Below are 15,981 nucleotides of genomic sequence, written 5' to 3'. Positions count from 1 at the left end.
CTGCCAAAAATAAAATAAAATAAAATAAAACCCAGAAGAAAAGTACATTAAAAAATTCAGTTACAATAAAGAGGAAAAAGCAATTAAGGAGGCACTTAAACCAAGCAATGTAACTTAGGCAATTAGTGCTAGGTCATTGGCCTTATGATAAACAGGGTATCCAAACCCACTGCAGCACACTTGGAAGGTTTATGTCTCCCATTTGGTTAGGCACCATAGCAAATGCCAATGCAATAACTTTGCCCTGGACTGTAATCTGTATATAGCAGCTCTGCAATGGGTAGAATGGCTCAAAGGGGCAACTTTAGTACCTCCAATGATCAAGTACACCATAATTTTGTTAATGGCTCCATATTAGAATAAAAGAAGAAAAAAATACGAGACAGTCTCTTTCATGAGCAGAAAAGAAAGTTAATAGTTCCTGTGAATACTTTAAAATTCTTTTTAAAAAGATGAAAAAGTTTCTTTCTTTCTTTTTCTTTTTTTACTATAACACTACAACCTTTCCCCATGTCCCCAAAAAGGGGTGTGGGTGGGGGGAAACTAACGAAAAAAATAAAATCATGAGTGAAAACTGTTCCTGAAAACTTTAAAGAATTCTAACAGCTTTCTCTTGGTTAAATTGATTGGTATAGCAACATTATAAAATGACTATTAGGATTCATTGTGCACAACAGAAAGTGCTGAAATGTCAGCAGACTATACAGCAAAAAGTAATGGGTTCTGAACCCCTGTTAGTCAAAAATGATTTTGTTTCAAATTAGAAATTGATTTTCTTTGGACACAAGCTCTTTCCAGGTTTCCGGCTTCTGTAGCTGAGCCTGGGAGAGATTAACCTCCTCCACAGCAAGGGCTGGCCTGATGATACGTTTCTCAAAGTGCCTTTTCAATTGCTGCTTTCTAATGTTGCTGCGGTCTTAACCAGTAACAAAAGTTATTTGTCCCTTTGCTATTACACTATATTTTTCTCATTTTGTCATTTTATTTTAGTGCTGACACACAACACAGATTTGTTGACAAGTTAACAGATGACTATGTTAGGCCCTGCGGTGTAAGGCACACCAATTTTGGCTGGTTCACACCAATTCTGAATGGTTCTCTGCTTTCCAAAGTGCAATGACTAAGAATAGAGAAATCTGAAGTAAGAGTTTCCCATCTGAAGGACTACTAACCAAAAAAGTAGATTCTAATTCATACAGTAAGTCTCTTTCAATTTCACTTTTGTTTTTGGAAACAAAAGTCTAAAAAGAAGCTTCTAAGTTGCCCTAAAGTAACAGTGGTCTACAGAACTTTTGCTTTATGTTAAAAAAAAAAAAAAAAATGTACTTTTGCTTTTGTTCCAAATTATGAATAGTCTCTCTTCTGAAGTTTGGACTTATTATCATCTCTCAATTATCTGGGAAAGGATTACACAATTTCTAGATTAACCATAATTAAAATAAAAAAGCATGACAAAGCTGAAAAGGAAAGGCAGGGCGAAGCAAGCAAGATCTTCTCATAAAGCAATACCCAATTTTCAAATAAATAAATTTAAGAGTATGGTTAGAGAGATCGTGGAGAAGTTGGTTGCTTAACACCAGAGGTCCTAGAAAGAAAGGTCCTAGCCCAGTGGAAAAAGAAGTAAATAAGAAGGAAATAAGGGATAATGGTTGAGAACAGGAAAAAAAGATGTCTGGAAAATAGGTATGAACAGACGGAAGCTCAGAGACCTTTCTGATCCTTTGTTCCTATACATCTCTTCTGTATAATGGAGCTCAGACTTGCTCCATTCTCTTCCAAAGTCCTTCCTTTAAGAATGTCTGGATGGATGAAGCCAAAAGCTACTCCAAGAACAACTGGGAAACACAATTAAGTTTCTTTCACTAAACATTTACATAGTTATTAATAACTGATTTCTTTTAGGAATCTACCACATATAAAATAGGAAATACCACTGGCACTTAAAAGACTGCTAGGTAATATATACTTTAGACTTGTGAGGTTTTGTTTTAGCCACAAGTGGAGGTGTCCAGGACTTCTCCTCCACCCTTCCCCATTTTCCAGTCAATTGAGGATTAACTGGTAGTTGTTAGGGTTTACTTTTCCAGGAGAGATTTATGTTCAATTTCTTGCCCTCTTTACTCACTCTGAACATTATTTTCTGTCTATGACCACACTTACTACTGAATACTTCTTACAGTTTGCTGCTTGCAAAAAGAGGAACCACCTGAATATAGTTTCTCATATCAGTAGTATACTAAGAAAAATGAAGAAAGCAATTCAACTAATCTAGTAGATGAGCTATCTGTGGCCTTGCAGGCACATGTCAGTTTGTAACATTTAACTCTTGCTCCGCACTGTAGAAAGTAATCTGGAATTCACTGGCTAGCAGCAGCAACCACCTTCCCCCATCAGCTTTTCATTTGACCACTGTAAATGTTAAACTTACCTCTTTGGGGTCTATGCGTATCTTCCTTTTGACATGTCCACAGGGCACCATCTTCCATACGCAACTGAAACTCAACTGTTTTCTTCTCTCTCCTATTCTCTGCACTGTTTGTGGAGTCTTGATACCTTTTAAGGGATGATGATGCTCCAGGCAGCCAGTCATCGCATTTTGACTTTAATAAACTGAAAGAATAAACATGAATGCACTGTAGAGAGCATAGAAGGAGATATAGATCGTACAAAGTATTTAAATTCAGCCTGAGTTGAAATGCAATTCATGTTAGTAAGAGCTTTCTTTTTCTTAATTTTTTTATTGAGGTATAATTTAAATAATTTACTGAAGGTCTATTTTGTGTCCTGCCACAATAATTCTGGAGAAGTAGTGGTATTTATCCTCAAAAAGCATACATTTGGATTGGGGAAATGAGACTCAAACCAACGAAACTGCTAATAAAGTCACAGAGTATGACTAAGAACCAGAATAAATGTAGGAATAAAACGTACGCTAAAACAAGACTTGCATATCAAAAATGTCTTCCAAGTACTAAAAATGAACATTAGGGATTAAAATATCACCATTATGCCTTAAAATGCATCAGAGTTTCTCATTTTCTATTGTCATAGTATTTATTATGTACCCAGAGTATGGAAGTAGTGCAGCAGTGCATGTGGAAAAATTGGACTCTGTTCTTACATAATTTCATTATAAAGTCAACAAGGCAAATATAGAGTAAAAGTCATTGTAATGAAAATGAAAACATGTAAATATGTTTTTTTCTCTCTAATAAACTGTGTTTCCACCATTAGCACATTTCCTCTTATAACATTTCATTATTTTAGGGAGAAATACTCTGATGATGTGTTACCTGTACTACTCTACCACCTTGTTACTTCTAATTTAAGTTCACCACAGACTCAGGACACTTTGGTTTTGTATTCCCCATGCTCATAAACAATGTGAAAATTAAAGTAAGAAAAAGACTGGGAAACAGGTAGAGGCAGCTACTCAAAAAGTAAGATTCTAAAAATTAACATGTTTAAACTTCTTAGAAGCACAGGTAATCTGTAGACAAGAATAAGTTGAATGGAGTATTTTGGGGCCCGTTACTTATTACAGGAGGTCCTTGACCAGGATCCAAATCACATAAACTTACAAATGTGTTGATCAAAATTTTTAGTAATATTTGCTCGTATCATAGTTTGTTAATAAAACCCAAGAAATTAAATGGCTTTATGTTCAGAGTGATATGAGAAAAAAAAAACTATTAGTAATATGGCTTTATATGGGTACAATGAAATGTATTAAATTTATACTCTCTCCGTTTTTAAAAAAAATTTTACCAGAGCACAGAGATCACTTTCCTTTTTTTTTTTTTTTTTTTTTTAAAAGATGACTGGTAAGGGGATCTTAACCCTTGACTTGGTATTGTCAGCACCACGCTCACCCAGTGAGCAAACCAGCCATCCCTATATGGGATCCGAACCCGCGGCCTCGGCGCTCCCAGCGCCACACTCTCCCGAGTGAGCCACGGGCTCAGCCCTCAGAGATCACTTTCCTGTTCAGACCCACCAGTAGATGTGCACCAATATTAGCCTGCACTTAGAGTAATTTGAATTTTGTTTCATGTTCCCTACCCAAGCTGCCTTGAGTGATTAATATTCTATTCATGGGACAGAAAAACAGGGAGCATAAAAGTACCTCACTGTGAAAGTAATACAAATTTACCTCAACCCAGAAGCCTCAAACCCAGGCAAATCCAACAACAACATCTCTGCTTGCTCTTGTAGAAAAATTAATGTGACCATGAACCACTGGCTTCCCCAAAATTCATTCATTCTCAGCTCAGCCAAACTTCCAATACTAGCCAATGCTGATGGCTTCCAATGCTGATTGCTTCCTGCTTCTTTACCCCATTTTACAAAGAGGCTTTTCTGTGCCTTTATTCAAAACCTCATCCTGGCAATTCTCAATTTCCACAGGGAATCTGGCTTCTGATTTCCCTAAAATAAAAATGACTACATGAAAAATTTCTCCATTTGTATTTTTTCCATATTCACCCATCTACCAATCCTCTCTTAATGTCTCAGAAGAAAATTACACCTTTTATTCACACTGTTGATACCATTTTGACCCATGCTGTCTGTGATTATGGCCCGTCAATCATCTGTTTTTCTTATAGCTTATGAACTACTCTTCTCAACTGAATTCTTTCCTAGGATTACAAACAAGATCAGACCTTCCATTAAAAACTAAAACCTAAACCAAAAACCAAATACTGTTCCTTTAAGTGAGAAAGTCAAGACTCAGTGTCAGTGAGGGTGTGAAGACAAAAGCATTTCAATATACTGCTAGAGGAAAAGCAAATTGATATTGTCCTATGTAGGTGATTTGTCAACACAAAATAAAAAAACACCTCCCTCCCAACAATTCTACTTTTAAGAATTTATCCTACAGAACAGCAGCATGAGAATATTCATTCAAAGATGGTTACTGCAGAATTACTTGTAATAGTAGAAAACTGAAGTCAATAGGAGAATGAGTAAATTATAGTATACATCCATCATAAGGAACACTATTCAGCCATTAGAAAGAACGAGCTTTAATTTCTTCCAATATGCATGTACTTTGTAATTAAAAAACCAAACAAAACCTTTTACCATCTCTCTTCCATCACCATCTCTTCTTTCCTTCCTTTTTCTACCAAACTTCTAGAAATCAGTAATTTATTATAACAGACATACCTGCTAGAACTATTTTTTAGAGAACAAATTGAACAGGTTTTCCTCTTCAAAGTCTTGCCTGCTACCAGACAACCCAAAGAAATTGATTCCCTGTTAAAAATCTTTTCCTCCTTTGCCTTCATAATATTATCTTTATTGGTTTTCTATTTTTAGGAGGCTTTTACTCAGATTCTTTTACTGGAAACTCTACTACTACTTTCCCCTTAAATGCAGACATTCCTGAAGATTCTGTCCCTGTCCTTCTCTTCCCCCTTAGCAATTTCTTGGTGATCCTTGCCACTGTACCCTCTGTATCTTCAATTACAATTTCTAAATACATACAATAGATTCCTCTAGGTCACAGTGCTCTCCAAAACTAAAGATCTGATGAACTCTCTGATGAAAAACTATAAAGGAATGTCTTGTCATGCCTCCCAAACTAACTCATGCTAAAGCAATGCATTATCTTTATTTGAAACTAGTTCCTCCATCTGTTTCCATTCAAACTGAGATAGGGTGACCCCCACTTTCATAACATACGCAATTCACTTCTGTGAAACTGCTTGCTGTGTGACAAGGTAGATTAATTAAGTTTAAATAATGTTTGAATTGCTTAAAAAATGTTATTGTTTAAAAATCCCCCTTAGCTCCTTAGCCTCCCTTGATAGAAGTTAAAAGCTAAATATTAGCCTGCACTTAGAGTAGTTTGAATTTTGTTTGATGTTCCCCACCCAATCTGCCCCTGAGTGATTAATGGGCTTGTTTCAGCTTCTGTTATCAGCTTGCACTAGGCCTCCCCAAACCCGCTCCTCACACCAGGAGGGTATGTGTGTATATGTGTAACTATATGATAACTATAAGTGTGTGACTATGATAATTTTAACTGTGTGACTAATGTAAAAATGTGCCTTTTAAAAAACCCTCTGAACTTCAAGTCAGGGCTGCTCCCTTCTGAGACTTTCTTGGAGGGACAGTCTCCGGCTGGTCAATAAAACCCCCCTTTTAAATGCTCAGTTGGGTCTTCTGGTTCCTTTTCCGTGTGGCAACCTCACAACAAAACTTAATGATATCACCATCCTCCTACTCACTCATATGAACAACCTCTGTTGTCACAACTCCTGGTTTCCTTATTTCTGTTCAATAAATTGCCAAATTAATCATTCATTTATATATTCATCAGATATTTAATGAGGGCATACTTTATGGGCCTGATTTGTATATGGGGCTGAGGTAGGCAAATATGGAAACAAACAGTTGTTGGGTATCTGATACCTGCTAAGTGCTGGGGATACAAACATAAAAAAGATCTGGTTCCTGCTCTTAAAGTGATTTTAGTGGTGTAGACAGTCATTGAAACAGAATTTTTAATAGCGTATGGTAAATGTTGTAATTCAGGAATATGCAGGATGGTATAGGAGCACAAAGGCAGGGCATCTAACTCTATCTGCATAACTGTAGGGAGATTCCTGATGCATTCAAAGTAAACCTTGAAGGATAAGTGGGGGATAAAGAAGGATGGAAGGCAGTTCTAGGTGGAAGAAAAACAGTACTAGCAAATATGTCAATAAACAAAACTTCACCTCATATTTTGGGCAATTTAAATAGTTTGGTATTGTTATAGTATCAAGTCTGGGTTATGGGGTGGGAAGAAGTGGAGGTGGAGCAGGTCAGATAGGAATGGGCCATGTAAGAACCCAAATGCCCCAAGGGATCACACCCTGATCACATAAGCCCTTCTCGGCCGCACCCCATCATGGCGCTGGTTGCCCTTCTCTTCCGCATTCTCCTTCCCGCCGGCGCGAATCGCACGCCAATCAGCTCCCCCCCAAGCCCCATGCAGTATGCTAAATAGGGATTGTATTTTAAACCAATCAGCTTTCCCTTAAAGCTCTCTCTATATGTGTGTGTGCTGCCTAATAAAGCGAGCTCTCTCCGGTGGATCGTCAACTGGTGTCGACTCGTCCTTTTCAGGCCAAATCATAAAAGGTTTTGTTTTCCATATCAAGAGGCTTGCATTCTATCTTGTAACAGGCAAGGCCAAGTCACTGAAGGACTAAGGAAAAAAAAAAACATGACCCAACTTGAATTTATGAAAAGTTACTCTGACACCATTTAGAGAATGAATTGCAGGAAATTGGCTGAGTTTGGAAGGCTGCTGAAAGAGCTCTGGTGAGAGATAAGGATCTGCAATAAAGAAGCAGTGGTAGGAATGGAAAGGAAGAAACAGTTTTAAAAAAATATTTAGAGGTTGGCCAGTTAGCTCAGTTGGTTATAGCATGATGCTGATGACACCAAGGTCAACGGTTCAGATCCCTATACTGGCCAGCTGTAAAAAAAAAAAAAAAAAAAAAAAATTAGGATTTAAAATTGGCAGTTCAATTTTCTTGGTGAAGGAGGAGGTAAATTCATTCTTGTGAGTGAGAGAAATGGGTATTGAGAGAAGAGGTAAAGGTTTGGAGTATGTACTGAGGGAATTCAAGATAGAAATTATTACTGGATGGCAGTTCCAAGTTCTTGTTACAAACAGGTCAGGCTTGGCTTGCCCTCTTGCCTTAAACAAATGATCTGAAAGTCCAAAAGTTGATGCAAGGATTGGAACGTTTATTAAGATTACCAGTACTCAACTAAATGTCTAACCAAGCAAACAAACAAAGAGAAAAGAGGAGCAGTGGGGTCCAGTTTAGCCTAGTCCTAATTGGCAGGGCCAACCTATTCCATTAACAGTAATTGATAAAAGCAGTTCTCCCCACCGTTTTCAGCACAAAGAAGAAAAGTGTCAACAAGATTTAAATCAGAAAAACAAAGCATAGCCAGAAGCCCTCCAGGGTGCACCTATACAGAAGTGGATACAATCCAACCAAACAGCAGAGGGCTCAGAAAATCAGAGAAAGCTAAAGAGAATAAAGCATTGCCTTGTCAGAATTTAGGCCAGGGACTCCAGGAGAGATCTACCAGCAGCAGAGACATAGGAGCAAAATAGTCCCAGTGGCCACTTGCCTCTTGCAGCTGGAGTCCTCTCTGGTGCCCAAAGCTTTCCAATTTTTGCCAGTGATTAAATTAGGCTCTCAGATTCCAAAGTCACAGAAATGAACAATGTACCCAAATAGTAAAGCAAGCAACACTTTATTAAAAGAGGAGATAGCATAAGCCTTAACAGTAAGGCTAGCCCCCCGAGGGGAGCTGCTCAGGGTCTTTTATGGGGAAAGGAGTTAAGGGGTGGCAGGCCAGCATCACTGGAGGTGGTCTGTTCTGTTCTTCCTGGTTGCATCATGAGTGCATGCTCAGTAGGTCCAAAATTGCAGTGGCGTTTATCATTGTAACCCTGGGAGGGTCATTGTAGCAGTCACCTTGATGCTTTGTGCTCAGGTGGGAATTCCTAAAGGGGGGTCTTAAGGTTAATCTGTAACTTTTACAATTATAGTAAACAAGCCTTGGGGAGGAGTTTTGCAACTCCGTAAATGTCTGTTTCTTCTCTTATCTCAGTCTGTTTTGTCTGGGCAGCCCATGGGGTAATCATTTGCCCAGAGGGGGTCTCATGACTGAGGAGTGGAAAAGTAACAAAAGTGTCCTCTGCAGGGAAAATGGAGTCAGTTTGGTTCACAGGCCTAGCCTTACTCTCTTTCATTCTTGGTTAAACCATGAAGAAAAAAAATCTTTCATGGGACCAAGAGGAGCCCACATCAAGGTGAGCGTGGTAAGGGGAAAGGAAAGGAAGAGGGTTAGACAGATGGAATATTCAAACAATAGGTCTTTATTGTGAAGTATGCTCAGAAGGGTGCACAGGCAACCTCGACCTCAAGAATGAGGAATGCTTCATGAATTCTTAAGGGGAGGGTTTAAATGTTGTTCTGAGATGGGGGTGTTTCTCTGTCCAAACTAAAGGGAGGAATATTCAGCTGTGGAGAAGAATCTAGCATAATTAACACTTAACAGGCTGATGCAAGGTTGCCATCAGCTTCCTGTCCTGTGTCCCTGAGTTTCTGAAGTTTTTGGTCATGTGCAGTGGCCTTTCTGGTCTAGTGTCACGGGTGGAAGGTTGTATAGGGGTCCTCTGCACTTCTGTTCCTCTTAGTGTGCAGGTGCTATGGTTTTTAGAAACCGCAGTTTCAGGTATAGCATGCTGATTGGTAGGGTGGTTAAGCTGTTGTCAGCTCATTATAGGTTCATTAATTGCAATTTATTGGATCAAGTAAAAAGATCCCATGCAAGGCCAGCCTCCACATAGACACCTTCCTCCTCATTCTGCTCCAGCTTCAACACCCAGCACCATTCCACCCCCACTATGGAATCCCTCAGTTCCCACCCTGCATGAGCCCTTATATTCTATGCTAAGCTGCTCCCTCTGTGGATGCTCTTTCTCACTTCAGTAAGGTTCTAACACTTCAGGATCAAATTAATTTATGGCTATCATGTGAGGTAGTGATCAAGGTTCATTTTCCTCCACATTTCTATATCCAGTATATCCACTACTATTTGTTTAAAAGACTTCCCTTTTTCTGCCAAATTGTCAAAATGCAGTTGAGCATATGAGTATGTAGGTCTGTTTATGGATTCTATTCTTTTCCATTGATCTATTCACTTATCTTAATGTGATACCAACCTATACTGATTACATAACTTTAATTTACATACCTGAAGCTAGGTAGCATAAGTCCTTCAATTTATTCTTCTACAATAGCAAAGATTGTCACATTTTCATATAAATTTCAGAACAAGTTTGCCAATTTCTGTAAAACTGTATGCTGGTATTTTAACTGAAATTGCATTGAATCTAAGCTTCAATTTGGGGGAAAATATTGATATTTATAACAATACTGAGCATGTTTTTCTTTCCATTTTTAAAAAATTTGTCTCAGCATCATTGTGTACTTATCAATGTAGAGACTTTGTACTTCTTTTGTTAAATTTATTCCTAGGTATTTGATGGTTTTGATGCTAATTTATAAATTAAATGCTTAACTAAAAAGCATTTAATTTATAAATGCTTTCTTTTACTTTGTATGCTAATTACTGTTGTTATACAGAAATAAAATTCATTTTTCTACATTGAACTTGTATTTTGTGATAGACTTATTTAAATGGACTTAATAATTCTGGTAGTGGTTTCTGTAGGATCGTTAGGATTTTTCCCTGTGGGCAATCATGTTATCTGAGAATAAAGACAGTTTTACTTATTTCTTTCCAATATTTTTCTTTTTCGTGACGGGCACTCAGCCAGTGAGTGCACCGTTCATTCCTATATAGGATCCGAACCCGCGGCGGGAGCGTCGCCGCGCTCCTAGCACCGCACTCTACCAAGTGCGCCACGGGCTCGGCCCTCCAATATTTTTCTTGCCTAATCAAACTAGCTAGAATTTCCCACACAATGATGAACAGAAGTGGTAAAAGTGGAGATCTTTGCCTTGTTTTTCAAAGTATTCATCATTAAAGAGATATACCTTTGTAAATACCCTCTATCACAATTCTAGTTTGTTGAGAGGTCATTTGTTTTCTACCTATAATGAATGAGCACTGGATGAGTTATGTCAAATGCTTTTTCTGCACCTGTTTGAGATGTTTTGTTTTTTTTAATTGTTTTTATATGTTAATATGGCAAATTATATTGATTGATTTTTCAAATGTTAAGCTGACTTTGCACTCCTGGGATAAACCCTATTTAGTCAAGCTCAATTATGCTTTTTATATATGCTCAGACTTAATTTGCTAATATTTTATTAAAGAGTTTATTTATTTATTTATTTATTTTTAATGTTCATGAGGAAGATTGTCTTTTCTTCTAATGCCCTTAACAGGTTTAGGCCTTATAAAAGGACTTGGAAAAAGTTCCTTTTTCCTCTAGTCCAAGGGGTTCTCAAGTGGAGTAGGAGGAGAGAATTTTGCCACACAAGGGGAATTTGGCCATGTGTGGAGAGATTTCTGATGGTCACAATGGGGGGTTGCTACTGGCATCTAATGGATAAAGGCCAGGGATGCTACTAAACATCCTGTAATGCACAGGATAGCCCCCCACAACAAAAAATTATCTGGTTGAAATATTAATAGTGCCAAGGCTGAAAAGCCCTAAATTCTCTTAAAGAATTTGCATAAGATTGATACTATTTTTTTTTAGATGTTGGATAGAATTCATAAGTAAAGTCTTGATGTGTCTTTAGTTTTATTTATGGGAAGGTTCTTAATTAGAAATTACATTTCTTTAACAGATACAGGGCTATTCAGATTTTCTACATTTTGGTATCAATTTTGGTATATAGTTGATTTCAAGGAATTTATATCACTTGTTGTCAAATGTGCTTGCAAAAATTGTTCACAACATTCATTAATTCCTTTTTAAAATATCATTAGAATCTATAGTGATATCTTCTTTTTCATTCCTGATACTGGTAATTCATTCTTCTCTTTATATTAGGTTGGTCATCTTGAAAAGGCTTATTAATTTTATTCATATTCTCAAAGAATCAACTTTTAGCTTTGTTGATTTTCTCTAATGTTTATTTTCTTTTTCATTGCAAGACTTACTGAAGAGTGGCTGTTGCAAGGATGACAGCAAAATAGAAATATAGAAATACTACAAATTGTGCAGTGCAGAGAGAAATTTAAGTTCTAACACAATGAAGCAATATCATTATGTCCTGGACTTTACCTGAATCACCAGAAAGTCTATATCCTAGAAAAAGGCTTATTGTCAGCCTTCTCTAACAAAGACTAAAATCAAGCTACAACAAAATACACAAAGAAAGAGTCTGGAGATTGAGTCCTACCAATTTAGAGGGGTGTGGAAAACACCTTGGACTTTCAAGAGCTCTGTCCTCACAAAACATAAAAGCAAACCTGTCCCAGTTCAAGGCAACCAGCTGGTAATTAAATTGATCAAAGAGCAAAAGTCAACACTCTCCAGGTAATGATAATAAAATCCACATCTCTAAATGAATCATCCGTAATATCCAGAATACAAGTTATTAGACATCAAAAGAAAGAAACTGTGGTCCATTCTCAAGTAAAAAAAAAAAAAAAAAAAAAAAACAGTCATTAAAATCAATCAAAAGATGGCCCAGATATTGGATTTAGCAGGCAAGAACTTTATTTCAATCAGCTATTAAAAATATGTTGATGAACACAAAGGAAACCATGGCCTTAATGAGTGAACAGATACATAGTTTTAGCAGAGATAATGAAACACTTAAAAAAGGACCATATGGAAAAATCTAGAACTGAAAATTACAGCGACTAAAATAAAAATTGGGAAATAAAGAGGAAGGAACAAAGGGTAAGTAAATTTTATGACAGAATGGATAAAATAATCTAATTTGAAGAACAGAAAGAGAAAAAGATTGAAGAAAAATGACCAGAGTATCAGGAGTGTTAGAGACAATATTAAGCTGTCTAATAAACATAACTCAAGTCCAAGAAGGAGAAGAGATTGAGAAGATAGAAAAAAAAAATCTGAAGAAATATATCTTAAAGACACAATGGCAACATATTCTCCAAATCTGAAGAAAAACTTTGACCCACAGATCGTTTTGGTTGAAAACCAAAAATAGAGAGAATCTTGGAAACAACCAGAGAAAAATGTCAATTACATATAGAAGAATGATGATATTAAGGAAAGTTAACTTCTCATCAGAACAGTGATAGACAGAAGACAGTAGAGCAATACCTTTAAAGTGCTGAAAGGAAAAACAAACAAAATTGTCATCCCATTATGATACGTCTCATGAAAACATCCTTCAAAAATGAATGACAAATAACATTTTCAGATAAACAAAAACAAGGAAAATTTATTTTAGGCAGACCTGCCCTACAAGAAATCATAGGATGTTTTTCAGGTTGAAGGAAAATGACACTAGATGGAAATCTCAATCTACAGAAAGAAATTAAGTGCATCAGAAATAGCATGTGTGAATAAATATAAAAGGCTGTATTTTCCTATTCTCTTCATTTCTTTAAAAATATATGAATGTTTAAAGCAAAAACAATAACACTATATTATGGGGTTTATAAACTACTGCAAAGTAATGTAAATGATAATAATATCACAAGAAATGGGGAGGTAGGTATACCTATGCAATAGAAAAGATCTTACATTTGACATAGAATGGCTCAGCATTATCACTACCTAGCCTGTAATAAGTTAGGGAAGCATACTGTAATTACTAAAGAAATCACTAAAGAAAATGCAAAGAGGTATAGCTAATAAAAATAATAGAGAAATTACAATAGAAAAAAATTTAATATACTCCCCTTCCCCACAAATAGGAGCAGAAAAGGACAAACAGAAGAAAAAAAAATAGATGGATTAATAGAAGGGGGGAGAAAAATGATAGATCTAAATCCAATAGTATAAATAAATTAAACTTAAACCAGTTAAGTATTCATATTAAATGGAATAGAGTTTCAAGATGGCGGCGGCTGCGGCGGCTGGCGCGGAGTAGCTGAGGTGGAAAAGGTGGCCACTGGGCCTCAGGCAGCCGGGAAACTTGTGGACCTTCCTCTGGCCATCTCTTAAGGGAGGACTGCTGCTGCTGGCCGGTCGTGGGGGCTCAACGCCACTTTGCCCCGGCAGGAGAGGCTGCCTCATTTACAGGCAACAGCTTTGAAGTGTGGAGCAGGAAAAGAACTGATTCTTAGCTGCAAAAGCGAGTCTTGAAACAGGGAACACGGCGCCAGGGCTGCTGTGGATGCAGCCAGGATCCCGGAGGCTGGGGCCGCATTGAAGGCGGCCAGCTGCCCTATTCAGGATTCGAGGTTTCAGGCCGGCATTAAAGAAGATTCCTGGGAGCGCCCGAGCGGCGCCGCGACTGAACAGCCCGAGGCGGCAGCGCCGAGAACACGGAAGGCAACAAACCAGAGACAGAGAGCGAGCACCTGACCTGGCACAGCACTGTGAGTGATCCCTGGCACAGCTCTGTTCGGGGGGTGGATGCCCACGCGGCTCCCGCCTGCACCACCAGGCCACTCACTGCCCCGGTGCTGCCTCCATTTTCCCAGGTGCGGGCAGCTCTGCCCTGCTCGGCCATCACTGAGCCCATTTGCTTGGCCTGGGGCGGGGCTTTCCGGACCCTGCGGGCCGGCCTCCTCTCCCACTCCCTCCGCGGTTCTCTGGCGGGGCTGGGGGTGTGGGGCGTCCCCGACCAGTGTTGGGAGGGCTAGGAAGTACGGGCGGGCCGACTGTCACTCCACCACACCCTGGACTCCGGCTCCAGTAAACTTCCTGTTACTGGGAGGCAGATACCATCTCTGCGACCACCAGTTTGGAAAAAAACCTAACGAATTTCTGGTTGGGAATAGTGTGGTAGGAGAGTTCCCAGGTCCGCTTGAACCTGCCGGAGAGCAGGCTGCAGGCGGGCACTAGACTCGGTTTATACCGGGGGGATACAAAGGTGAACAAGACCCGAGAAAGATCTACACAGTGCTACAAAGGCACCCAGAGAGACCGGTCGTCTGTGCCTAGCAGAAACCTGGTAAACTTCCTGGGCGAGGCGGTGCTGAGCAGGGTCTTGAAGGCCCAGCTAATAGACGAGGGGTGCAGAAGACACACCCCAGCCCAGCACAGTGTGCACAGAGTGGGGAGACGTGCGGCCAGGGAGGCGGAGACTCGACAGAAACCACATACCTGGTGGGGTCGCCACTGCACGATCTAACAGCCTGGGCCAGAGCACACGGAACGGGGAGAAGTCCTGTACAGAAAGTGAAAGCTCAACAGAGATCACACATCCTGTGGTACGTGATCCACCAGCCCAGCAGAGTCCAAGCTGACCAGAAAGGTGGATCCCCGGAGAAGCCCAAGACCCGAGGCAACCACACACACAAGACACTAGAGGCCAACTGAGCAGTCACGGCGGGAGCCATACCAAATTGGCAACCACAGCAACATCCTAGTTAGTCATTAGTCTCAAACCGGTGGACTGTGAAACCCCCTGCCACAATGAATAAACACCAAAAAAAAGATACCAGAAATACAAAAAATCAAGAAAGTACACCACCAAAAGTTAATAAATCTCATACTCTAGATCCTATAGAACAAGAAGCCCTTGAAATAACTGACAAGGAATTTCGAGTGATAATTCTAAGGAAACTGAATGAGATACAAGAAAACTCAGCTAGACATCATGATGAAATGAGGAAAAGTATACAGGATCTGAAAGAGGAAATATACAAGGAAATCAATGTCCTGAAAAAAAATGTAGCAGAACTTGCTGAACTGAAGAAGTTATTCAGCGAAATAAAAAACACAACGGAGAGTTTAACCAGCAGGCTTGTCGAAGTTGAAGAGAGAACCTCTGAACTTGAAGATGGGCTGTTTGAAATAACACAAGCAGACAAAAAGAAAGAAAAAAGAATCAAGGACATGGAAGAAAATCTGAGAGAGATATCAGACAACCTCAAGCGCTCAAATATCCGAGTCATGGGTATTCCAGAAGGGGAGGAAAATGGAGATTCCATTGAAAACATAGTCAACAAAATAGTGGCAGAAAACTTCCCAGGTATAGGAAAAATCACAGATCTTCAGATCCAGGAAGCTCAACGATCTCCAAACGTATTCAACCCAAAAAGGCCTTCTCCAAGACATGTCATAGTCAAATTGGCAAAACTCAGAGACAAAGAGAGAATCTTAAAAGCTGCAAGAGAGAAGCGTCAAATCACCTATAAGGGAGCCCCAATCAGGTTAACATCAGACTTTTCATCACAAACCCTAAAAGCTAGAAAGGAATGGGATGATATTTTCAAAATACTAAAAGACAAAGATTGCCAGCCAAGAATACTCTACCCTGCAAGGCTATCCTTCCGAAATGAGGGGCAAATAGTATATTTCTCAGACAAACAAAAACTGCGGGA

The 15,981-nt window shown here is 39.0% G+C and overlaps 1 protein-coding gene across 3 annotated transcripts in view; it reads right to left on the bottom strand.

Moving 5' to 3' along the window:
* KIAA1328 (KIAA1328 ortholog) overlaps nucleotides 1-15,981 on the bottom strand; it is a 357,584-nt gene that overhangs the window by 74,821 nt on the left and 266,782 nt on the right. For all 3 annotated transcript variants that reach the window (XM_063077081.1, XM_063077082.1, XM_063077083.1), the window contains one exon: nucleotides 2,429-2,610. In XM_063077081.1, the coding sequence (XP_062933151.1) occupies nucleotides 2,429-2,610 (182 nt within the window). The remainder of the gene's footprint in view (nucleotides 1-2,428; nucleotides 2,611-15,981) is intronic.

Source organism: Cynocephalus volans, chromosome 13, assembly GCF_027409185.1.
Source record: "Cynocephalus volans isolate mCynVol1 chromosome 13, mCynVol1.pri, whole genome shotgun sequence".
In the NCBI taxonomy this organism is placed as follows: Eukaryota; Metazoa; Chordata; class Mammalia; order Dermoptera; family Cynocephalidae; genus Cynocephalus; species Cynocephalus volans.
Note: the sequence above shows the minus strand (reverse complement) of the source record. Positions and strands in the feature narration are given on the sequence as shown.